The sequence below is a fragment of the Rutilus rutilus genome, assembly GCF_951802725.1.
Source record: "Rutilus rutilus genome assembly, chromosome: 23".
NCBI lineage: Eukaryota > Metazoa > Chordata > Actinopteri > Cypriniformes > Leuciscidae > Rutilus > Rutilus rutilus.
In genome coordinates this window covers 3687822-3714942 of record NC_140233.1, presented here as the reverse complement: position 1 = coordinate 3714942, position 27121 = coordinate 3687822, and the positions used below count along the sequence as shown (strand labels likewise).

Genomic DNA, 27121 nt, shown 5'->3' with positions numbered 1-27121 from the left:
TATTTGTATTTATTTTATATTTATATAAATATTATATATATTTAATTTATTTGAGTCATCTGTAAATATTTGTACATCACTGTACAAAAGATATCACTGATCAAATAATCTGAATTTTTAATTGTGTTTTATTGTGTAGATATAAAGTGTATTTATAGACTAAAACGATCCATGTTTAATTTATAAATACCTATTTTTTCCCCTTTGGAAGGTATTAAAATGCTTTTCCAGGGACACATATGGTGCTGTATATTGAACAAAAATATTAAATCCTGAACCATTTCATGCGTTTCACAAAGGGAGGGGTTTTGGATTAAAGGTTTATCTCAACCACACCAAAATGCACTGAAAACCTAATCTTTACGGGATTTTGTTTTGAGCAGACAAGCTCGACATATTCATGAGCCAAACTAGTTGTTATTAATGTTTTATTTTACCTTATGAATTAGCATTTATTTGAATAAATGGTCAGAAGTCATACTGTACATCGTCAGCTCAGAGGGACTGAACTGAATCTTCTCGAGTTACAGCGACACCTGTGATGAGTGTCTTTACAAGCGAGGAGAGATCAGAGCTCAACCAGAATGACTGCTTTCTTTTGTTCTACCCCTGCCCAATGAGGTCAAAGGTCATTCAAGTGGATCATCTGGCTCCAGTGTGGGTGAGAACGAGAAGCAAGAAATCTTCATGGTGAACGCCAGCCATCATGCGCAGGAGGCAGAACTGTGCGATGCAAGCTGCCTTCCTGACCAGGTTTGAGACTTTTATTTTGCCTTTTTTATACTACATTTGTATGAAGTACAATCAAAGTTTTATTTCTGACACTTGTAAACAGTGACTATGAGTATGTGACGTTTGCAGACAATTCTGATTCTAAAATATATATCTAATAGTTTAATATTAAATATTAATATTTAATACAAATATTTAATAATTTTATATATTTCTTTTTAAAAAAAAAAGAAAAAAAAAAAGATGTGCTTGGATTGGGTTGAATCCACCTTAGATTCTCATTCAGAAGCCATAAGCTCTTTGATGCCTCCCAAACCCCCTGCAGCAGGAGATACTGGGTTGGGATTTGAGGGAAACAAATCGGATGAGATTAAAATGCGTTTCCCACGGCGACTCCATCCTCTTCTTGATCTGAAAAAGTCTGTCCCAAACCATCATCCTGACACTTCACTTGCACTTATAATGATGGTAAGGTCAAGAATTAGTGATTTGAACAAACCTCAGTGATAATATATTCGACTGGAACTCCTCCTGCTTCTATTCGGACATGGTGGCGAGTTTTGCACGCGCGGTTTCTTTGGAAAATGTACAAATCTTGTTTATATTACTGCATTGCACACTTTGAATGTAATCGTCAGTGTTTGTTGTGCATTTTTGTATATATTGCATAGATTTTTTTATGATATTAATCTTTTTTTCATACTACTTTCATACTTTATTACTAAAAATATCGAAAAAAGTTCTTGTTTTGACAATATTTATAAATAATTTAGATTTTCACCGTAAATAAGCATACCAGTAATGCACATTTTGCTTGCAAAGAAAATACATTTGTACAGTATTTTATTGTACAATTGCTTATATTGTCTTGTTAAATGTAATATTCAGTTTTTCCACACTTTTTTATAAGGTGAGTTAAAAGTTAACCATTTAACAGTTTTTACTGCACTATTAATTTTTCCTTTAACATAATTCACTTTTTTTACACTGCATATATTTGTTGCAAAAGTATTTTACTTAAAGTGCAAATTTGTTACATTGTTACGCGCAGGAACTGAGACATGTTTCTCATGCAAAATGCATGTTTGACTTGTTAAATATAATTAAGTTTTTTCTCTACAAATTAGAACGATTTGTTATTTGCAAAGAAAATACATTTTCACAGTATTTTATTGTACAATTGCACGTATTGTTTTGTTAAATGTAACCGTCTCACTTCCATTTCCAAGTTTTGCACTCACGTTTTCTTCTGAAAATGTACAAATCTAGTGTATGTCTATTGCAATGCACACTTTGAATGTGATCTTCAGTGTCAGTTTTGTCTTTTTGTTAATATTACGGTTGCATTAGCATCCTAATGTCAACCATTGCAATAAAACTGATTTGTGCTCCAACATCTGGTCCGTGGTGCAAAGCCAGCATGAAAGTCAAACGACGCGACAACAAAAATTACATAACAAAAAAGTGACATAAGTGACATAACCAGAGTGAGCCAGATGGACTGAAATAAATGAAACGTATATGCCAGATGCTCACAGCAGGACCTGACATCCTTTATCAGACAGATATTCCTCAACGCATCGCCATCCAGCAGACTTTAATGATCTCAGACACACACAGTCACACCAAAAACTATTCAGACACCAGATGTAATTTTTGTATATTTTTTACTAGTGTGTGCAGGACACTATAGTTCATTTATGTAAGTGAGGAGAGCAAAATAAAGTAAACTGTGACATATTATACACCCAATCATTTTTCTACCAGTAACATTTATGACCATAAATGATTCAGACACTTTGAGCTGATCATGTTTTGCTGAAGTGTGTTTTCTTTAATTGCTAATGCTGTTTTTACACACAGACTGAACACAATGAAGCATTGCTTGGTCACTGGTTGAGCTAAACTGGTATTATCTAATTGTGTAGTTAAATTTAACAGCTGACAGATATTCAACATAATTCATGTGTGAGACAGTCTAACAGAAGGACGGACAAAACCAGTCAAATATCAACTGAGTTCTGCTCATATTTTATTACCATTTTAGAAACTATAGTGAATAAACTGTGATAATGTGAGAAATGTTGAAGGTGTCGGAATAAAGTTTGGTTTGACTGTATATCAATTTATATTTGTCTTTTGATGCCGTGTGTTTGCTTAGACACGGGTCGAGGGAGACGGACGCCTGCCTGAGGAAAGCTCAGTTTCACATGGACCTCTGGTGCTGCTTCACCATCCAGAACTGGCTCCTGGACTTTGGGAGACCTGTAGTCATGGTAACAAAACAACACAAGAATAAGGCATCGCATCATGTTCAGAGCTTTTACATTTAGAAAAATACATTTAAAAAAATAAAAACGTTTCGGCACGAAAATCACAAGTATAGACACAATCTCACATGTTATGCTTAAACATTTAGCTGGCACTTTTAATTTAATAAAACAAATTTTTAAGAGGCAATAACAGGAGAAGTGCTAGCCATACAAAGTCTCAAACATTGTACAGAATAATATAATGTTTATTTTTCATACTTTTTGTAAGCAAGATTATGATTTTTGCAGTGCAATTGCACCTGTATTCTTGTAAGGCTTTTTTCCTCTAGATCTTTTGTCCTTTGGAGTGGTTCCCTTTAAACAGACCCAGTGCTGTTGACTATTTCCACATGCTGTACAACATCACTACACCATTCCTGCTGCTCAAGGTGAGTTTATTGAGCAGGTCACTAATTGATTGACACCTCGTTGCTAAGCCCCGCCCATTCCGTAAGCCCCGCCCCTTCGAAGACTGGCCTGAGATGCATTGTACCAGAGCCCGTCTACGGAGAGCCTGCCCACTCCCTATTAAGTCCTATTGTACCGAATTTTGGTTGTAGTTCCACCAGAGTTCCACTGGGGGCGATCGCCCATGAGTGCAGAATGAATGGGAGTCTATGGAGCTAGACGGCTAAATTTGTCTCTTTCACCCGATTGCCGTTGAGAAATCTCAGATTCGATAGTAGGTTTTGCAAGTTCAACATGGGTTATAGGTCGAAAGTTGAATGAACGAGTACTTATGTCCTTTCAATTTCTTACAGGTTGAGTTGTTGTTGCCCATAACACGCTAGCATTCTGCTAATGAACGCTGATTGGTCAGTGAAGGACTGATTATGACCAGAGATACCGTTGATGGCATCGTGGCATCCGAAGCGGGACCAGAAACTCTTCTAGCACGTGTGTTTACCTGTGTCAGCTGTGTTGTGTGTTTACCTGTGTCAGCTGTGTGTGTTTACCTGTGTCAGCTGTGTGTGTTTACCTGTGTCAGCTGTGTTGTACCTGTGTCAGCTGTGTTGTGTGTTTACCTGTGTCAGCTGTGTGTGTTTACCTGTGTCAGCTGTGTTGTGTGTTTACCTGTGTCAGCTGTGTGTGTTTACCTGTGTCAGCTGTGTTGTGTGTTTACCTGTGTCAGCTGTGTGTTTACCTGTGTCAGCTGTGTGTGTTTACCTGTGTCAGCTGTGTGTGTTTACCTGTGTCAGCTGTGTTGTACCTGTGTCAGCTGTGTTGTGTGTTTACCTGTGTCAGCTGTGTGTGTTTACCTGTGTCAGCTGTGTGTGTTTACCTGTGTCAGCTGTGTTGTGTGTTTACCTGTGTCAGCTGTGTGTGTTTACCTGTGTCAGCTGTGTTGTGTGTTTGCCTGTGTCAGCTGTGTTGTGTGTTTGCCTGTGTCAGCTGTGTTGTGTGTTTACCTGTGTCAGCTGTGTTGTGTGTTTACCTGTGTCAGCTGTGTTGTGTGTTTACCTGTGTCAGCTGTGTGTGTTTACCTGTGTCAGTTGTGTGTTTACCTGTGTCAGCTGTGTTGTCGATGCCTCGAGAGAAAAGAAAGTGCAGAGCGCGAAAGCACCAAAGTGACAGAAGGATTGCCGTAAAGCAGTATCTCTGGTCGTACGATGTGTATGACGTCATTGACATTTTAAAAGACTTTTTAAAACAAATAAGTGACTCTAAAAAAAAATCTAACACCCAGCAATGTGTCATTTCTTTGCATCTCCTTTCGAATACAACATTCAAATTACTAGACAAAAAATTATATACTGAGAAAAGTGGATTTTGAGGGGTATAGCGCCATAGACCTCCATTCATTTTGCACTCGTCCTGTGAGCGCCCTCATGTGGAGCCAGAGTGGAACTGCAACCAGTTCAGAAGCCGGAAGTTTACTGAGAGTGGAAGTTCTCCCCTTATTAGACATTCTCTGGTTGCACTTCCAGGATGGATGGCTCTTGTTTTTGGCACTTTGTCAGTGTCGCATATCTCAATGTGACGCTTGCACAAAGCGCAAACATTTTATTGCAGCTCACAGAGAAAAAGGGGCTCAGAAGTGGATAATGTTTATGACCTGATATTTATGACCTGAGAAGCTACATGACTTATGATGTGTCATCCCAAACCTGTTGAGAATAAACAACACTGACCTTTACAATCTGTCTGACACTTCCGCCGTCTTCTTGTGCGGAGTGATCTCTCGGTGTCCAGTCCACATGATTGATGACACGCATTGCATGCATCAAGAAATCTGTTATAATATGATTAAACTCTTCTCAGGTCAGCGTTGAAGAGATCACTGTTTCTTTCCACATTTTTGTTTTCCAGTACAAAATATCGAAAATGCATTTACTTGAGAAACAAAACTACTTTTTTTATTATTATTTTTTTTATCAAAATGAAGTGAGTTTTTGCTTAAAACAAGAACAAATATCTAGATTTGGGGGTAGAAAAATAAACTTATTTCAAAGGGAAAACAAGATTATTTTTCCAACCCTATTGGCAGATATTTGTTCTTGTTTCCAGCTTCATTTTGATCCATTTTCAGACTTAAAGTCCCCCTGTAGTCAATAATTGTATCCCTTAAAACTCATCTTGATCATCAAAATTAAATATTTAAATGTTTTTTCCTTAAAAAAATATTCATGGCTTAAAATATCTTGAATGTAACTCGACACCCTTGCCTCATTTAGTATGCGTGGTTCTATGATTATGCAAATGAGCCCCGCCTCCACTCACTCACTCAGCGATCCACTGGTTGACGATCACACGTTGATCTGATTGGTTACAAGGTAGTTTGTGACGTCAGAAACACCAGCGATTTCACTTGTCTTTGGTTCACTGCAGTTTTAAGGAGAAAATACTCAGCAATGCTGTCGACTTATGAATTTACACATGCTTTGTCTTATAGCATATTCAAAAACACCACATAGACACATAAACAACATTAAAAGCTGGATTTTCACCACAGAGGGACTTTAATATCTTCAGTCATTTTGCTTCTTCAGTAAATGTATCTTGATTTAAGTATGTTTAGATATTTGTACTGGAAAACAAGACAGAAACACTCGAGGATTTCTGCAGTGATGCTGTTGCCGGGCAGTTTTGAGTTTGTGTTCATGATCGTCTGCTATTTATAAGTGAAATAGAATGCAATAGCTTTGTCACATGACCTCACTTGTTTAGTTCAGCAAGTTGCATACAACATATTTAGCTATTTTGTATTTTTTCAATTCACTTTTGTGTGTTAAATGTTGTAATTTTTGTCATAAATAGATCACAGCTTTGAACTCTTTGAATGTGATCTTCAATATTAGTTGTGCCTCCTTGTTGATATTTCAGTCTGAAGTGGCATCAGCATCCTACATCCATTAATATATATATATATTCATACTTTTTTTTACTAAAACTATTTGAGTGAAAATGCATGTTTGACTTGTTAAATATAATTTAGTGCACTGCATTTTGGTATATAATATCATTTTGGCATATAATATCTCTGTTCCAGCTCATAGAGCGAAGCCCGAAGACTTTGCCTCGCTCCGCCGTTTACCTGTGTATCATCACGTTTGTGATGGGCTCGAGCGCACACCTGGTGGGAGACTCCATTACCCATCGGCTTCTGCTCAGCGGATACCAGCTACACCTGAGCGTCAGAGAAAACCCCATCATGAAGAACCTCAGACCACAAACCCTGGTAGAACGGCCCAGGAAAACTCATTCTAATGATCAGAATCAGTTTCAAGAGCTTTCAAGACTCTAACAGTTTGTATGGCAATTGTTCAGCATATCATTATGCTTATAGTTAGATTTAGTGATTATCCCCCTGTGGTGAAAATCCAGTTTTTAATGTTGTGTATATCTCTATGTGGTGTTTTTAGTATGCTTTAAGACAAACCATGTGTAAATTCCATAGACTGTAAAAAAATATGGACGTAGTGTCCGTGACGTCACCCGTAGGTTTCTGAAGACCGTTTTTAAAGCCTAAAGTGGGCGTGGCCGACCGTCGCCATCTTGGCAGCGCGTCACTCCCGAATTTATTTATTTTTACAGTCAGACAATGAGCTGAGGTAACATGATGGCTAACAGACAGCAGACAAACGGCTAATGATGACTAATGACCACAGCAGCGGGAATCCACCTGTCACTCAAAAGTGGACACGCCCTTAATTATGCAGAACTTTAAGGCTTAATATAATGTAAACGGATGAGTTATAAAAAAAATCACCCCCCTCACAGTTGTCATGAAGGGAAAAATAAGCTATATAGACCAAAGCCACTTTTTGCACCAGGCTGTAAACGTGTTTTTTTTCTGCTGTAAAGTTGGGTATTTTAACATGGGGGAGATGCAGATTTGACTCACTTCTGCAGCCAGCCTCAAGCGGCCAGTTGAATTCACTTCCGTGTTTGTTTCAAGAGAGACACAGGGAGGTTTCCGCTTGGTAAATTCATAAGTCAACACCATTGCTGAGTATTTTTTCTCCTTAAAACTGCAGTGAACTATCCTGACAAGCCAGACCCACATCAAGATGTTGGGGTCTGGGAACACACCAATGGCACGGCTCAATCCGAGCGGCGGGATAGACGGTTGTCTTTCAAATTCCCTCTTCACTTCGTAAAATGGATGAGGGAAGTTTATATGGACAGACCCTCGTTCCCTCGATTTTGACCGAGTCTACTTCATATGTACACTTCAGGCACCTATATGTCCCACAATGCAGTACGATTGTGACGTCACCACAGATCTCGTCTAATCACCACCGCAACAACTCTATGATATATTAGGTATATATATTTTTTATTAAAACAACCCAAACACACCTATACATTTGGATGCTGCATTAAACAAATTCTTAAAGGGAATTTTAAAAATAATAATAAATCAACTCCACAGCTGATTCCAAGTGATCAAGGACTTAGGATGGTCCAGTTCGGCCCATTGCAGTTTCCGCCAGTAGAGGGCACTCCTGCAACGTAAGCAATGATGTACATCCGAGTGAACGAGACGGAGGGAAGTTAGCGAGTGAAGGGCATGACAATTTTGGACTGGAGCACAGCCTACGTTGATAGATTAAACTTTTGCCGTATCCGGTCGGCAAAACTCCGAACACATCTTCCTTATTTAAGAATGACTTCAGTGCCGTTCTTTGTTCCTTTCACAAAGAAAAGCTTGACTCCAAGTCCTCCAGAGTCGATTCGAAAGACCCATCTTCTTTGTTTTCAAGTAGCAGGGAATTCACGCGGAACCGTCGCAGCTCTGCCGTCATTATGTTAAGCCCCGCCCACCGACTCTATACACGATGTGATTGGCCTGACTAGAGTTTGTTTTTTCCAGCTCGCAAGCCAACGGAGAGTTGCTAGACAACCCTGGCTGCAAATTACATTTGCTGCCGCTAGGGTGCATCTAGATTTCTTGGCTAGCAGTGAACCAAAGACAGGCTCAAAAACACGCTTTGAAATCGCTGGTGTTTCTGACGTCACAAACTACCTTGTAACCAATCAGATCAACGTGTGATCGTCAACCAGTGGATCTCTGAGCTGAGTGAGTGAGTGGAGGCGGGGCTCATTTACATATTCATAGAACCGCGTATATCAAATGAGACAAGGGTGTCGAGTTACATTCAAGATATTTTAAGGCATGAAGACATTTTTTTCAAGGAAAAAACATTTAAATATGTCATTTTGGTGATTAAAGATGAGTTTTAAGGGATGCACTTTAATGGCTTAATAGAAAATTACAGTAGATTTATTCTAACCATTGTGTTGCTGAGTTTTGTGCTGGTCAAACAACAACATTAACATTTTCTTCAGGAATTCTTACAGGTTTGCATCTACTTTTTTTCTCTGTTTTCTGACAGATTGACTCGTTTGAGTTGCTACAGTATTATGATGAAAGTCTGGGTCATTGCATGTGGTAAGCTGGAAAATATTCTGCACACATTCAGCCATGATTTACTTCATACTAATTAACCTAATTAATCCAAAAAAAAATCATTATTCAGTAGAAACATCCTTTCCCTCATGAGGGGTTTAAAGCAGAAATGTGCCATTTACAATTTTATTAAAGTGCTGGGATTTTCTACAAAATGTTTTATTTCATCTATAACCAAGATAACAAAATGTTCTAAGAACTTTTAGCTAACGTTCCCATTAAGTTATGAAAACTTTATTTCTGAATGTTCTCTGAACATTTCAACAACATACAGGTTTTCTCTGTCATGCGAAACGTTAAGGAAACATTGTATCATTCTGCAAACATTATTGGAATGTTACTTTTGATTGTTCTCTGAACATTCCGAAACAAGTAGTAACATTTAAAAAAAAAACTTTAAAGGAACATTAAAATGTTTCAGAAAAAAACATTCCATGAACGATGTATAAATAATGTTTTTGTGCTAATGTTTTGAGAGCATTATTAAAGACCAGTTACTGGAAGAACGTTTGTTCATAACGTTGAGAGAACCTTGCTACAACGTTCCCTGTTGTCTAAAAATCACTTTTATCTTTAATTTTTACAGGAGTGTTCCTCTGTTTCTCATCCTGTTCCTGTATTTCACTGGCTGTTTCACTATTGTCAAATCAGAGAAGAAGATGCCCGTCTCCGCTTGGCTTCTGCTGGGTCCTAGTGGCCTTTACTACTGGTCCGTTTCTCCCTGTAACACTAGTGTAGTTCACCCAAAAATGTCATCATTTACTCACCATTTACTTATTGGGAAGTCAATGGGTGCCGTCAATTGTCCGGTTACCAACATTCTTAGTATATAATTAATGCATAATTTGTCATGCCAATAAAGCTTATTTGAATTAATGTGTTGGGAAAAGTTCATTTTGATCAGCTGGCACTCTAAAAAGTGCTGGGTTGTTTTAACCCAAATTTGGGTCAAATATGGACAAACCCAGCCGTTGGGTTACATTTTTAAATTGCATTTTTTAGAGTGTGAGATTAATAAATGCTTTAGAAGTGTGTGAAGTGTTACTAACACTTCTTCCCCCAAGTAAGAGTTTTTTTTATGCATGCTTTTTGTTGACTTGGGACTAAAATGAATTGCTGTTTACTCCTCAGGTATCTTGTGACGGAAGGACAAATTTTCATCCCCTTCATCTTCACCTTTTTTGCCATGACGGCGACAGTCATGCACCAGAAGCGTAAAGGTTTTCTGCCTGACAGTAACGGACTGTTCCTGCTCTACAGTTTCTCAATATCACTCGTGTTAGTGACTGTCTGGGTCGCCTGTCTGTGGAAGGACGTGGTGTTACGGAAGAAATACCCAGGAGTCATGTATATACCTGAGCCGTGGGCCCTTTACACACTTCACCTGAGAGACAAACACATGACGCTCGCAGACTGAACACACAGATCACTGTCAGGGCAGATCATGACTGGCATTGCAACCATAAACTCTTCATTAATGTCACGTTGCACCTTCAAAAATGGACTTTATGCACATGCATCCTATGGATTTAGTCCATTTCCACCTGTCAAAGTCATGCAATATCTATTCTATTCTATTCTATTCTAAATTGTCAAGATACACTATTTTTCAAAAGTTCGTTTTTTTTTTAAATAAAATACTTGTATTCAGCAAGGACGCATTAAACCGATCAGAAGTGACAGTAAAGACTTTTATAATGTTATACAAAAGATTTCTATTTCAGATAATTGCTGTTCTTTTGAACTTTCTATTCATCAAACCAGCTGTTTTTACAGAGGGGTTTGTTCATGTCATTCGCCTGATTTATAAACATTTTATTCCTGAAAACATTATGAAAGCATTTTCTGTCTGTTGACAGTATTTTCTGATTTATAGAGCCAGAGAGGTCCAAAATAAATGTCTACAAAAAAAATAAAAAAGGCTTTATCCATGTGTTCTGATTTCTGTTCTGAAAATGTATGCAAATTAGCGCATATTTAATTATAGGCCTGCAATGCCTCATTTGCATATATGTATGACATTTCAGACTTTTAATACAAAATAATCAATTTGGGAAGTGACATTGGTTAATTTTCCCTCCTATACATCTGTGTTATCCTGCCTTAAATATTATTTTGGTAAATAATGAATTGGCCTAATGTATTTAAATTAAGAGAGATTTTTTTTATAGCCTACGTTGTGGACTAATGGGGTAGAATTTATGGACGTATCCTCTACTTAAATAGGGACAGTACGCCTTTATTAATAATTCAACTTTGTAAATTTTCACTGTATATTTTAAATATTAAATATTCAGTATTGTTTAAAATCACAGCTGAATAACGTCAACCGTTGACGCGACTGTCACGTGATACCCGTGTATTTCCTCAGCGCTGGTTAGTCGTATTGTTGGAGTCCTATCCTAACGTGACTGAACGGGATAATATACATTGGGTTTGAACCATTCTATGTTTTAGCAAACATATGTTTATTAACATCATCATAATCGATGAGATTTGAATGCGGCTCGTCTTTATGCGATACAGCGCCGCCTACAGGAATACAAGATCCTCACATTAATTAGTAGAGCTGCACATCGACATGGTTAGTTTAGCATCTATTCTTTGCGTATTATTTCCATGTAAAAAAAAAGTTTACGTTTTAAAGTATAATTGACTTCTTCTGTCATTAAATCCAGGCGAAATTCCTCAGTCAAGATCAAATCAACGGTAAGCAGACCGAGGCTAAAGATTGTCTCTCTCAAGACTAGGCTACAAATCCTTCCTTACAGGCACTGTTTGATTACTAATCTGATTAGTCAGATAAATTCGGTTTTATATTTTTAACACAAGCCAAAAATACATGTTAATATAGAAATTTAGCCACTTCTACACTAACACTTTATAACAGCTTTCATTAACACACATTATGAAACGCTTTTGATACTGTACAGTACTGTATATAACAACAATATAAATCTTTACCATGACTTTTTATCAATTTAACACATCCTTGCTGAATAAAAGTATTCATTCATTTATTTTTAAAATAAGTAAATAAATGACTCACCCCAAACTTTTAAACGGGAGTGTATAATATTACAAAAATATTTATATTTTAAATTAATGCTTGTTCTTTTTTAAAAAACTTTTTATTAATCAAATAAATAAATAAATCCTGAAATAAGTATCACAGCTTATAAAGAAATATTAAAGAAGCACAACTTTCCAACAATGATAACAAATCAGCATTTAGAGTGATTTCTGAAGGATCATGTGACAGTGAAGACAGTGAAAATTCAGCTTTGCATCACAGGAATAAATTACATTTTAACATATAGTCAAATAGAAAGCCATTATTTTACATTGTAATAATATTTCACAATATTTCAGTATTTTTTATCAAATAAATGCAGGCTTAATGAGCAGAAAAGACTTTCAAAACATTAAAAATAGTAATGTTTAAACTTTTGACTGGTACTGTAGCATATATATATATATATATATATATATATATATATATAACATCTGCTAAACATTATATACATTTTTATTGCAGTTATAATGGGAATTTTATTATAAAGCATTGCTTTGATGAGAAAGCTATTCAACAGAAGCTATTCTTCCATTATTCCTTTATTCTTCTTTATTCCACTGGAGACAAAGTGGCATTTGTTGTGTTCATTTCACTTCAGCGGAGCGATTACTGCGGCACAAGCACAGTGTAGATCCTCTGATGCGTAAACTGAGAGAGACAACTGAACATGATGGGACTCAACACAATATGAGGATAAAAGCAAGAACATAACCGACTGATAATGCATGATTTACACCGTAAACACGGAGATATAAACTGCAAAGAAATCTTCAGGGCTCCTGTCTGGCTTTGATTCATTCGTCCACCTGCGGTTGTTGATAATGCTGTAATCTTGATTCCCTCTTAAACAGGTTGTCTCAGTTTATGCCAGAACAAATCCTTCATTTGGGATTAAAGAGATTCTTTGCCAAACTGTGTCCAATCCTTATAAAACATAAACATTCATATCTGTCTTTTGGATACATTTTAAACCAAAACATCTTCCAAGTTAACTTGGTTAAGGGGTGTTTTGTTCTCTGAGGTTGTGTTTTAAATGTTTGCATACACTTATGTGTGTATTAATGTGTTTTTGTCTTCATTCAGAGTACAAAGAGTGTTTTTCGCTGTACGACCAGAAGCGCATTGGTAAAATGAAGACGCAGGATCTGCTGACGGTCATGAGATCTCTGGGCCGATGTCCGACCCTGCCAGAACTCGACAGACACTTGCTGACACATAACATCGGTATAGTATCTACAGTCAAACCAAAAGTTTATTCAAACACCTTCAACATTTCTCACATTATCACAGAACTCAGTTGATATTTGACTGGTTTTGTCCGTCCTTCTGTTAGACTGTCTCACACATGAATTATGTTGAATATCTGTCAGCTGTTAAATTTAACTACACAATTAGATAATACCAGTTTAGCTCAACCAGTGACCAAGCAATGCTTCATTTTGTTCAGTCTGTGTGTAAAAAGAGCATTAGCAATTAAAGACAAAACACACTTCAGCAAAACATGATCAGCTCAAAGTGTCTGGATCATTTATGGCCCCAAATGTTACTGGTAGTCACTGTATGAAGAATTTTTGGGTATAATATGTCACAGTTTACTTTATTTTGCTCTCCTCACTTACATAAATGAACTATAGTGTTCTGCACACACTAGTAAAAAAATCAAAAAAATGATATGGTGTCTGAATAAGTTTTGGTTTGACTGTGTATCCGCTGGTCTGTTGGGTTGCAAGCTACAAAATAGTGATTGTTTCCAAATGGGGTTCCTAAAACTCCTCCCCTTCTGCTCCTTACCTGTCAATCAAACAGATAGTCCCGCCCCACACTCGCTCTAGAGCAGGGGTGGGCAAACTTTTTGGCTCAAGGGCCACACTGGGTTTTAAAATTTGACAGAGGGCCGGCCCAGTAGCAGATTATGAAACACGATCTCATGAAAGTGCATATATATACCACGAATTACATTTCTCGTACCATTTATACGCCAAAAATATGGCGCTGCGCACTGTAAACCCATTAGTTAGGATTAGGGGTGCGGAGTGCAATTTCTAAAAAATATTTGAAATAATTTGAAAGATATTTTTAAAAAATGTCAGTAACCAAACAGTTGATGGACCCCATTTACTTCCATAGTATATATAAAAAAAAAAAATACTATGGAAGTCAATGGGGTCCATCAACTGTTTGGTTACCGACATTTTTCAAAATATCTTCTTTTGTGTTCAGCAGAAAAAAGAAATTCATACAGGTTTGAAACAACTTGAGGGTGAGTAAATGATGACCGTATTTTAATTTTTGGGCGAACTATCCCTTTAAGTGCGTATCATATGCACGCGAAAACTGTGTTTCATAAGAACTACAAATACAATTCGTGGTATTCGAACTTTCATGAGATCGGGCTGAGCAAACACATTTACGTTGTGGCAACGTCTGCGCGAAATTCAACAACTGAGAGACGACATTCTGACAATACATTTTTTTATGCTAGATATCCCCCATTTAGCATGTTATGTTTTGAGGTTAATTTTTAATTAGATGTTTTATAATTATAGCCTATACTTTTTAAATATTGTTTATCCTTATTATTATTTAATGGGCCTAACCGTAAATTAGAAACAAAACACGTAAGTTAAGTGTAACGTTACACTTAGAAGAGTAAAAATGACAGAAGGTTACGTTAATTCAACTTTATTAAAACTGAATGGCAATCAATTTGCACTTCCAAAAGTCATACATTTGTGGGGAAAAAAACGAAATAAACGATTATACAAATTTATTTTAAGTATAATAAAATAAAACATAAAAAGCAAAGGTAGATCAGAACATTTAATGAACAAAACCGGGTTCTGTATATGGCAGACAGGGGAGCGTAACGTTAGTCGAAAGCCGGCGATAAAGGAGGATACATCCACAAATCCAGAGTAGCAAAACTAAATAGCAGACAAATCAAAGGAAAAGCTAAACGTGTGCAAGGGGTTACCGAACATTTTTTTCTCTGTGAGTTTTCAAAAAAGAAATAAACATTATGGTGCGTTCACACCGGACGCGTTTAGCGCGTCAGGCGCGAGTCATTTCAATGTTAAGTCAATGCAAAGACGCGTTACGCGCGTAAAAAATTCCTGCGGCGCGAATGAGGCGTTTAGCGCGGCGCGGTAGACGCGAATTCGCCTCATTCGCGCGTCAAGTTCGCGCGAATGACGCGAATTGAGCGTCTGGCGATAATGGGCCTTTCACACAGGACGCGGTATGCGCGGCGCTTGCCGCTGGGTTCAGCGTTGCCCTTCAGATACAACGCGATTTGCGCTGAGCTATGACGTAGGCGGAGTTTTAAAAACTTTTAGCGGGAGCTCTATTACGTCTGTTTTTGTTTCTTAGTTTCAGGTTTAATGTTTGAATAAATGTTTTATTCTAAAAAAAGAGCTGACTTCATGATTCTTGTTTTAATTCAGATATAAAATTTTGCCGTTCATCCATTTTGATTTCCGTCCTTGTTTGGATCCCCCGATTCTATTGGCCGCGCTGGTAATCGTCACAGAGCGCAGCGGCAAAAGTTGAACTATTTTGAACTTTGACCCGCGGCGTGCGCGTGAGCACGCCAATGATGCTCACCGCTGCGCTTGCGCTTTGCTCGACGCAGAAACAAAACGTCCGTGCGCGGCGCAAGCCATTGAGATGAATGGGTTTTATAGCGCAGCGCCGCGCATACCGCGTCCTGTGTGAAAGGCCCATAAAGCGCGTTATGCGCGAATGATTTTATCACCCCTCATTTACACCGCACACGTCTGCGGCACATTACGGCTGCGACACGGCTACCGGAGCTGATCGCGCCCATTCTAGTCAATGCTTGTGTTTACACCGGCCGCGACGCGGCGCGTTTCAGAAGCTTCCCAGAAACGGCTCTCCGCACCGCTTCGCTAAATATAGGCGCCTAGTCTATTTTTGACGGACGCGCGTCCAAGTCGCACCGGAAATACAAAATAAAAGTAAAAAAACACTGTCAATTTAAAAATAAACACCATGTGCAGACTCCTAATTGTATTGCACACCAATATATCCTTGGTAGAAAGCATAGACTGTAAGGTAGAAACCCCCAAAATCAAGAAAAACCACGTCGGACAGGCAAATCACGTGGTCTCGCGCATCCAGTCGCTGCGCTTCTGAAATGCTCCCGGTGTGAGTTGGCACCGCGTGGAGGACGGAATAAAACCTTGTCGCAGACGTAATGCACCGCACATGTGTGCAGTGTAAATGAGGGGTCAGTGCTATTTGTGCATTCACGCGTTTGACGCGAATTCGCGTCTGCCGCCCGAGTTGAAAAATCTGAACTTCTGCGTCAATTCGCGCCGCGTTAACCAATCAGGAGCCTGCTTGCATGCTGCTGTCACGTGGTGAAGTGACAGTTTATAATGTTATTTTATGTTTGGCCTCAATAAATTATTTTGTAATATGACTAAAAATGCACAATAAAGCAAATAAAAACATAAAACTCGATTTCAATATATGAGAGATACTCATTTTGTATTGAATGCTATTTATTCCATATCTATTCTAGATTATATGAAACATTATTAATCTAATGTAAAGACAACAAACACAATTTAGTGTATAAAAAAAAAAAAATCACAGGACAGGTTTCATTTTTGAAGGCTGCAGCTCCATTTATTATCAAAACAAAAATAAATCACAGATTAGGTGCGGGCGAGGGTGAACCTCGCGCCGGGCTGTACAGCGCGGGCTCGTCAGGCAGCGACCACCACTCGAGGCCGAGGCTTATACGGCCTACGCTTTCCTCGTCAGCGTCCTCACCGTTAGGTCCACCAAACCTACCTCCTGGAGCAAATTGTGAAACCCCTGAAACCCTCCGGAGGGTTTGGTGGACCCGAGAACAGCGACGATGTCCACTACGCTGCTGTTTCTGCTCTCCAGAGCATATACGAGCGGTGACTCTCTCGATTAATGCTAATGCTAATGCTCGATAAACATCTAAAAAAAGATGGCCGCCAACAGGTTTCGAAACTTTCGCCTCTGACGCGCGTAAATTTCGATTCAAACTTTTGATTTTACGCGCGTCAATTTCGCTCTTGACACGCGAATGCACACAAAGTGGTCAAGCGTATAACTAGACGCGGCAGGCGCGAATTTTGACGCATTTTCGCGTCCGGTGTGAACGCACAGTTAACGTGCACCAAGTCTGTGCGCTTAAGTTGCTGTCTGTTTGGTTTCCATGGTGACGCGTCTAGCTTGTTACGTGACACACCGCAGCCACAACAGCGCTGAATGAATGATGATCTGCTTTTATGTCATTTTTCCTTTTTTACATTTGCTAGCTATGGCATGAAATATCTGATATTCCGATTGTCAAATATATGCAACGCAATATATATATATAACGCAAAGTATTGCAAGAAAAAGGCAAAATGAATGCGATCTTTAGACAATTTTTTAAATACTCGACGGGCCGGATTAAACAGCCTAACGGGCCGTATGTGGCCCGCGGGCCGTAGTTTGCCCACCCCTGCTCTAGAGAGTGCAACTTTGTCAGTTGAAAATAGTCCTCGTGAAAGAGTTATAATCGATAAACTAAACAAGCATGAGGGAAAGAACTACAATCCCATGAAGCATTGTGAATCACATAATCAAAATAAGACTGATGGATAAACTATTGATTTAAAGATTTTTATTATGTATATTTATTACATGGCTTGGTTGAATTCTAATGTAGAATGCGGTGTGTTATTTCTCGATAACCGCTGCGAAGTATAACACACACCGTTGCCATGACAAACAGAGCGTTGCTATGGACGCAGGATTCTAACCGTAGAGACGGAACGGACTATTTTCTTTAGCGGAAGCAATACAATCGATTTTAAATCAATAAACTCCTTTTTAAATCAATATTTTGTGTCAAATTATTGATTTATTTGGTGGGTAGCCATGTAATTAGCGGGATAATGTAGAGCGAGGCGGTTGTTATAGCGAATACAACCCCTTCAGGCTGATTCAAGCTCCGCGTCGGGGTCCCGATCAGCCTGTCGAGGTTGTATTCGCCATAACAACTGCCTCGCTCTACATTATCCCTTACATAAACAATATATTTAATGTAGCCTATATAATATGCATAAATTTACCAATGTTTGTAACATTCGCAGTGGAGTGGATGGATGCTAAAGATTGGATGCTAATTGCTGGAGATTGTTTTGTGGAATCATGGGTAATGTAGTTTTTCACCGGGAATTCTGCTGTTAAACACGATTATTTAAAAAACAATGCGAACAGATTGCTTTAACAGAAGCATATACCATTGATTAAGGCCCTGTCCCAAATGGCGCACTTCATGCGGACTTTCGGTCTCGTGGACTTGAATTGCGCGTGCTCGCTGAGTCTACGAGTCCGTAGGCTGTCCCATTCAGCATTTTACCGCTCTGAAGTGTGCTCAGCAGCGCCCCCTTTGTGCCCTTGAAGCGGTCTTCCGTGAAGCCCGCATAGAAGCAGGCTTCACGCACTTTAACTACCCAGGAATCCTTGCGAAAGGCCAATCAGACAACAGATGGGAGGAGATTTCACTCGCGGATAATTGTTGACATGGCTGAGAAGAAAATATTACGGTTTTTATGACCTAAATGTACATTTTATCAGTGGTTACCTACAGTTTATACAAACATTAAGGTAATCGACCAGTGGTTGATGTCTCAAACATAATAATAGCGCGTTTAATAATACGATCGCATTATGATTCATTAAATAAATAATGGCAGGGCTTTACTGAGTCATATGTAAACATAGTATGAATATTGAAACCTGTAAATTCATCTGAAACTCATGCACATTTTCATTATGTTTTAAAATTGCAATCTTAGTTCAAATGGAACATTATGTATTATTATGTACAACTGTATACATCATTTAAATAAGCATGGTGTATCTATTGTCTAATGCCCAGGTGATATGCACAATATCAAAATATAGAACTGTAAAATTAGGCTGTGTAGTGGACATGGAGATGAGACGTTGGAGCGCAAAAAATGTGATTTCTCCTGTCCAACAACAACCAGGCCTGTATTTCTGTCAGTAAGGTTATTTTTCACTCTGATTTCTCTGAAAATAAAAAGCTAGATGATATATTAAACTTTTTCTGTACGATGGGTAAATATCATATTCACAAAGCAAGATACCTTAAATTCAAACCTAGTTGCAAATTTTTTGCTTATGATTTACAGTTATTCTTCACTTCAAAAAATCCCCTCCAATAAAAGAGCTTCGAAAATATCCTGTATTATAGAATAAGTTTTATATAAATTGTAAAAATATTTTATTTACTGTTATTATTTACTTTCATTTTCTCTGTATCCCCACATGTTCATGTTCATTGTTTTGTATTATTTCCATTGTAATGCAAAAAAAAAAAAAAAAAAAAAAAAAAACAGCCCGTTATTTCCGGCGTGCTGATCAAGTCTGTCCCAAAAATACCTCTCAATGCGCCCTCGTGGACTCGCGCCAAGGGCCCTATAGGTCTGCACTACATGACGTCACCAAAGTGTGGACTCTGAGGAAGTCCACAAGTCCGGAGTGTGCCATTTGGGACAGGGCCTAACAGTGCAGTTTTGTGAGGAGAGGAGTGACGTGTGCTCTCTTTGGCTCGCTGAACACCACTCTAGCTGCAGCGTTCTGGATCAGTTGCAGAGGTTTGACCGTGCAAGCTGGAAGACCGGCCAGGAGAGCATTACAATAGTCCAGTCTGGATAGACCTAGCGCTTGGACAAGGAGTTGTGTAGCTCTGATAGGAAGGGCCTGATCCTCCTGATGTTGTACAAGGCAAATCTACATGACCGGGCAGTTCAAATTTCCAATCGTTTGAGATGAGCAGACCAGTACCTCCACCCCTACCAGTCAGGCGAGGGGTGTGTGAGAAAGTGAAGTTAGTGGAGAGGGCAGCCGGTGTGGCGGTGTCCTCTGGTCTGATCCAGGTGTCAGTCAGGTCCAGTAGGCTGAGACCTGAATGCCCAGAAACACCAGCGATTTCAAAGCGTGTTTTTGAGACTGTCTTTGGTTCACTGCAGTTTTAAGGAGAAAATACTCAGCAATGCTGTCGACTTATGAATTTACACATGGTTTGTCTGAAAGCACATTAAAAACACCACATAGACACATAAACAACATTAAAAGCTGGATTTTCACCACAGGGGGACTTTAAGTTAAAAATCAGTGGAGAAAATGAATGAGATGTTATTGTTTGAGTCAAGGTGGCTCATTGACAACGATCACTGACGACTCTGAACATTAAACCGAGAGACTGGAAGTATTTGAACGTCCAAACAAATGACTCACGCCAGTGTTAGGCTATCAGATAGATGTCCTCCTAAACGTCCAATCCCCAGGTAAAGTCAACAGCGTAAACTTTGCTTACTAAGTAAAATAAACTGGAAATCAGTAGGAGTACGTGTATGAAACTCAACAATAACAGTCTCAGACTTCAGGGCCCAGTACATCCAGATAAGGACAGTGAACAGGGAAAGATGGTTTATAGAGTCACACAGATGAAAAACAGCACATCCAGAGTGGTTTTTATTGGAAAGGAGAGACATATGAACTGACATCACATGATGAAATGCTTGACAAATGTGTTGAAATGTACTAAATATAAACCTGGCGGAATGAATTTGACTCTCAAAGCCTGTCAGACGTGATCAAGCGGCTTCCGCATCCGAAGCTTTCTGGCAAAGTGTTTGACTCTGTCTGTCCTAGATAAGAGCGGCGAGTTGGACTTCTCCACGTTTCTCAGCGTGATGCACGCGCAGATCCGCCGGGAAAACCCTCGGGATGAGATCCTGCGGGCCGTGAGGCTGATGGACACGGAGAAGCGAGGCTTCATCACGGCGTCGGAGCTCAGGGTCAGACTGACGGGCTTTGGAGAACAACTCACAGATCAAGAAGGTATGATACGTTCAAGTCCCACACTGTAAACTGTGACCAGTTGACTTAACTTTAAAAAAAAGTTAATTTTGTAATGATTAAGTTATGTCAAGCTGACAATTCCGCATAACTTAATTTTTTCAATTACGCGCGAAGTTTATTTACTTAAAGGTATAGTGGAGGATTTTCTTTTTCCGGGTGGATCATCAAGACTATTGGTCCTCCTAGTTGTCAATCATTCTGGTGATATGTTTACGTAAGGCCGTCGTACGTGCTCGTCCCTAGGTAGTTTTTCGCTTTCTGCGCATGCGCACTTTCAGGTGTATATGTGTGGTGAGCTACGGTTTCAGCCATTCATTGAAGCTCGCCCGTTCTCACCGGGTTTTCTCAAAATGTCTGAGGGTCGCAAGAGAAAAAGTGTCTACGAATTGTATGACAAGAAGAGAAAGGCCTCTGAAGAAAGAAACAAGACCAGAGTGTTTTTGGGAGAATATTTCACACACTGGCGTGCGCTAAAAGCACAGGTTGGGCTGATGCCTCAGTCGCGAAGTTTCTACTCAACAGGTAAAGTTTGGCATGCTATTTGGAGAAATCCATTCTAGTAAAAGTTAATGTAAGCTATGATTAGCGATGCTAGCCCTGGCACAAGTCACACACTCGGCTCGTGCATGCTCTCTCGTGCACACGTTTAATAGGCGTTCCCTCTTGGGAGCAGGTAGAGTGTTGCGCATGTGCATATTTTCAAAAAGTGGAGAGGGCGGTTCTTTTCTAAAATTCGGGAAAATCCTCCACTATACCTTTAATAATTTTAAGGCAATGGATTTCCTCACTTTTTTTAACAACTTAACTTTGCAAAAATAAACTTCATTCGTAATTGAAAAAATTAAGTTATGTGGACTTGTCAGCTTGACATAACTTAATTATGTCAAGTTGACAAGTCCACATAACTTAATATTTTCAATTACGCGTAAAGTTTATTTTTGCAAAGTTAAGTTAAAGTTCACTTTTTTCAAGTTAAGTCAACTGGAAGGGAAGGTCGTATTTACGATTTGGTAAGTCGTGTGTGTCCTTCCTTCAGGTCATTTTGACACGAAACACTTTTTTTTTTTTAAATTGAGTGTTCATTAGAGGGGTACAAGACCCTAGGACTTTTGTCGCACTTGAACCACGAATACACACACACACAAAAATGAATGGATTCAAGGAGTTTTGTGGTTGAAATTTTTAAAAGTAACAAATCATTCCCTCACGGGTCAATCTGACCCCCTTAGGAATGTGAGGAATGCTTCAGTACACATAGAAAACTAAAAAAATGCTCAAAATTCAAGTTAAAAATGCTAAAACTTTACCAAAAAATTATTTTATAACGTCTACATGTGTATCTGAATGCATTACTGAAGAGAAACTGACTTTAGGACCCAGCGGAACAGCTCATTTACTCCATATAGAGCTATAAGGCCAGCTAGACTCACGAAATATCATGTTATATTATTTTATTTCCACAAGAGGTCTGCAAAGACACCCAATGTAAGATATTTTGAGCTGAATTAAAAGGTTTATGCATTAAATTGTGAGTTATTTTGAATTTAAGTTGAAAGAAAGAGAGGAATGTGCTTAATTTACTGTTTATTTATTATTTATTGAACAAATCTAGTAATTTAAAGGTAAATAAAATAAAAAATAACAAAAAAATTGCATAAAAAAATAGAAAACATATCATCAAAATGAATTAAAATAAGCTTTCTGGACAAAAAAAAAAAAAAATAGATTAAGTATAATTTCATTTTGACCCGCGAGGGAAAGATGTGTTATAAAACGCAAGGGAAGGATGAGGGTTAAGTCACTTAAGGCATTATCAAATTAAATATTAACTAATTTGCATACAATCCCAGAAGAGAAATCTGAACATTTGATAAAGGCAGGTCCAAAAATCATGTTTTAATGTTGTCTAAATTATTAGAGTTAAAGGTTTTTTTAGAGGAGATTTTGTATTTCTCTTTTTTCACTCCAAAAATCAGGGAATAAAATAAAAAATTCAACATGTTTTTAGGAAGAACGTTTCTTTAAATTGAGAGAATGATAAATAAACAAGCCTCTGACACCTTTTGAGAATATGGCTTTTAAAGATATGTATGTGTAACGGAAATAAATAAATGTGTATTTTAGATGTGTGTTTTTTTCCACTAATGTGAAGTGTGAAGCAATATCCCAAAATCTCTAAAATGAAAAACAAAACGAGTAGGAAACATGTTGCAAATTCTGACTTTTTATGTAAAAAAATGTTAAATGCAACGCTGAATATTGAAAACATCTTCAGTCCAGAAACAATCCAGAACATATCATCATAGAAATGAGTTCTTTCATTCAGATTAGCTAATTGCTCATTATGTTAACTCGGTGAAATATAATAAGAGATGTTTATGTCCCAGTTGAAGAGCTGCTGGGTGAAGCCGGCGTGGCGTTTGATGGACAGATCCACTACGAGGACTTTGCCAAGATGGTGACGTTTCTGACGGTCGATGCCGAACAAACTTCAGACCAGCAATAAATCAGCCTCTAACCCTTCCTAAAACAGCAAAAAAATGAAATAACTTCACGACCCTGACCATATTTAACTGATAAACCACCTGCCAAACCCATTCAATCATTAACTAACGGTGGGATTGTTGTGAAAGTGAGCAGATGTGTCTGTCTGTGTGACTTTTGAAGTTGTTTTCTGACTTTCAAGAAACTTCAGTACAAGTTAAGATTTCAGATAATTAGTGATTATTAGAGTATTGTGTTTGAAATTGTGATCATAGTGCCCTCTTGTGTTTATAGAGACTATTTTACACTGTCTGTGATGTATCACATTTCACACAACAGAAATCATTTTTTATTTTTGTCTCAAGCTTAACAATAAATGTCTCTCTCTCTCTGTTAAAACAACATTAAACAGTTTATTATAACCTATAAAAAGCAAGAACTGAAAGCAGACTCTGTTTTGTGAACCGAACCATCCTTGCATGGTGAAGCTCATAAATTCCCCTGTCGTGGTGTTAATGTGTCTGTGTCGAGATAATAAACTAAAGCTTCAGTCCAGCGCAGTAGATTTGCTGTCAAATGTTAATTAGATGGAATAACAGTAAAAGTTAACTTTGTAATTGTGTTTATGAGAAAAACAAACATTGCTATGATAAGACAGGACTTTATTATGTCCTTCAAATGGACAACATAGTAACACTGTTTACATTCATTTCCGTTCGGACCCTCACCTTCACATGGTTGAGGCCACTGACACAGCTTTATTACACTTCAGATGAGCAATACATTTTAATTATTTCTGAATTTCCAGGCAATAAATGCAAACAGAAAAAAAGGGGGTTGGAAAACAAGAAACGAATAATGTATTTCAAGTTGCTGCTTTAACGTCTGCTTCGTGTACTCGTGAAATCATGGCAGTTGTTTCGATCTCAGGGCAGAGATTGTTTTTTAAAAGCAACACAATTTTACTCCAAACGTGAGTAAAAGTGGGAAAAAAAGGGGTTTGTCAAATATTTATAATAAATATAATAAAGCATACATATATAGCTGGATCTTAATACAATTACTAAGATGTATAAGCAATTACAGTAATTAAATTTGCAACTTTTTAGTGTATTTGATTTTTTTGAAGTAGGCATATTTGTGCAATAACCTTTTACCTCAAATATGAGTAAAAAGAAAAATATGAGGTTGCTCAAATAATACATCATTTTAAGATATAATAACAAGTGTGTGTGTGTGTGTGTGTGTGTGTGTATATATATATATATATATAGTGTAGCCTATATATATATATATGCCTTTTTTCAAGAGTTACGCATTTCGATTAATAGTAAAATTCCAATATTCCTTATATTATGAATTAAGAATTTTAAACGAGAAAACCAATTCTAAAGCTTAATAAAACATTTTGTATGAATCTTAATGGAACGAGGGAATGGAATATTTGATGTGATTCATAAATTTAATTTCAAAATATGAAAATATGTTTAGGTTTAAGAATTATACAAAATGTTTTATTAAGCTCTAGTTTTTTATGTGTGTGTGTGTGTGTGTGTGTGTGTGTGTGTGTGTGTGTGTGTGTGTGTGTGCATTTTTCAAGATATATAAGGATTGTTGTTGTATCTTAATAAAAAATTATAATTATTTTGGTTACACTTTATTTTAGGTGTCTGTGTCACAGTGTAATTCTCCATTTAAGTACTCGGTAATAATAACTTACTATAGGATTAGGTTTTGTTTAGGGTGAATTGCATGTAATAATGCATAATTTATAGTTATTTCAATAGCAACTGTAACATATGTAACAATGACACTGTAAAATAAAGCGTTACCAGTATTTTATATAATTATATTGAGCAATTGATTTTTTTTTATTGATTTTTTTATGCAATGCAATGCAACAATATCTTGCTCCAAACATTAGTAATGTGGAAATTATATATGCATAAAAAAAAGAAATGCAGTGCAGCATAAGACTCTGTACATCCAGGTGTGCTTCACGCGCGCCTTTACGCAGAATAAAACCAGAAGCATTAAAAAAGCGGACCAATGTTTTAGTTCTTGACACAACAATGATATAATAAAAAATAGATTTCCTCCAGTCTACCTCATAACAGTGCAGTCTGTGGACGGGAGCACGTCTGTTTGCCCGTTCACCACCGATAACCGGTAATCCTCGGTCTCCATCACGTTCAGCGGAATCCCGGCCTGACTGTCGCGCGTCTTCGCGGTTCCGGAGAACGGGCGGATCTGACAACTATTGGAGATCGCGGGAGACGAGATCCTCCAGAAGAAGTCCTTCAACATCTTCCTGAACTCCCTGCGCATGAGACAGTACAACACCGGGTTCAGGCAGCTGTTCGAGTGCGCCAGGCAGATGGTGACCGGGAACACGTACGTGTGGAGCGCGTAGTAGATCTTATCCCATTGGATTACGTTAAACTTCACCAGGACTCCCCAGAAAGTGATGGCGTGGTTGGGAAGCCAGCAGATGAAGAACGACAGGACGACGATCGTGACGGATTTGGTGACTTTAGACCTGCGTTTGGGGAAGTTGTTGTTCATGCTGCGTTGGCGGATGAGGCGCAGAAGGAGTATGTAACAAACGATGGTGATGAGCATCGGGATCACGAACGCAACTAAGATTTTCTGGAGGTGATAGAGAGCGTGCCCATGCTGGCCGTTAGGAAAACGCGTTAGGCATAGTTTAACACCGTTGATTGTGTTCACCCCGGTGAATATCCCCGTGGGCACCGAGGCCACCGTTGCCAGGAGCCACAGGAGCGCGCTTACAAGTTTAACCGAGCAACGCGTGTTGCGCGTTCGGTCCTTAAGCGCGGACGCAACGGACCAGTACCGCGTAACGCTCATGGCAGTGAGAAAAAACGCGCTCGCATACACGTTCATCACGGTCACCGTGACCACTACTTTACACATCGCGTGTCCGAAGGGCCAGGTGAAGTCCATCGCCGTGTCCACCGCCCAGAAGGGCAGCGTGAGGACGAACTGGAAGTCCGTGACCGCGAGGTTCATGATGAAGTAGTTAATTGTGGATTTCTTCCTCCCCTGGCGGACTCTCATAAGGAAGAAAACTAGCAGGTTTCCCACTAGACCCACCGCGCACACCACCGAGTACACGATGGAGATCATGACGCGGAGCCCGAGGGTCCCGTCCGCGGCCACGTCGATGTCCTCCAGGTTGTTGACTCGGTTAAGCTCGGAACCGTTCAAGGAGCTCTGGTTCAGGGATTCCGCCATCATGTCCTGCTCGGCGTCAGGTGCCCGGTGCAACCCGGGGATGTGAAGTGCTTGCATCACGGGAGGGAACACTGTAACGGGGGAGGAGTGCGCGCAACGTCCAGACACACCGGAGACTCCCGCGCCATGACGGAGCTCTCACGGTGCGCGGTGCCGCTGCTGGTGCAGATGCGCGCGCGCGGCTTTATGAAACCTGCGCCACCTGAAGCCCCGCCCACATGGGCGGAGTCTAGACGAGCCACTCCCCCTAAAGACCAAGTTTGACTTATTTTACTTTAAATAAGGTGAATTCAGTTTGATTGGGACACTTTTCCCCAGTCATCTCGATGGCAAAAAGTGTTCCAATCAACCTGAATTCACCGCTATGTACCAAAATACAGTCAAACCAAAATGTATTCA

The 27121-nt window shown here is 38.8% G+C and overlaps 3 protein-coding genes across 3 annotated transcripts; 2 read left to right on the top strand and 1 right to left on the bottom strand.

Moving 5' to 3' along the window:
• The first annotated feature begins 362 nt into the window (after window positions 1-362).
• cln6b (CLN6 transmembrane ER protein b) lies at window positions 363-10863 on the top strand. Its single transcript, XM_084397996.1, has 7 exons — window positions 363-753; window positions 2894-3008; window positions 3335-3433; window positions 6535-6723; window positions 8885-8940; window positions 9545-9667; window positions 10090-10863. Exons 1-7 carry the CDS (start codon window positions 707-709, stop codon window positions 10373-10375), a joined length of 915 nt encoding a protein of 304 aa, XP_084254122.1. The 5' UTR covers window positions 363-706; the 3' UTR covers window positions 10376-10863.
• A 441-nt stretch (window positions 10864-11304) lies between these two features.
• calml4b (calmodulin-like 4b) lies at window positions 11305-24305 on the top strand. The gene is made up of 5 exons (XM_084397997.1): window positions 11305-11542; window positions 11637-11667; window positions 13118-13258; window positions 20771-20959; window positions 23368-24305. The coding sequence occupies exons 1-5, from the start codon at window positions 11540-11542 to the stop codon at window positions 23484-23486; spliced, it is 483 nt and encodes a 160-aa protein (XP_084254123.1). The 5' UTR covers window positions 11305-11539; the 3' UTR covers window positions 23487-24305.
• Window positions 24306-25353: 1048 nt separating this feature from the next.
• Window positions 25354-26895, bottom strand: rxfp3.3b (relaxin family peptide receptor 3.3b). The gene has a single exon (XM_084397995.1). It carries the CDS (start codon window positions 26777-26779, stop codon window positions 25568-25570), a length of 1212 nt encoding a protein of 403 aa, XP_084254121.1. The 5' UTR covers window positions 26780-26895; the 3' UTR covers window positions 25354-25567.
• Window positions 26896-27121: the final 226 nt, after the last annotated feature.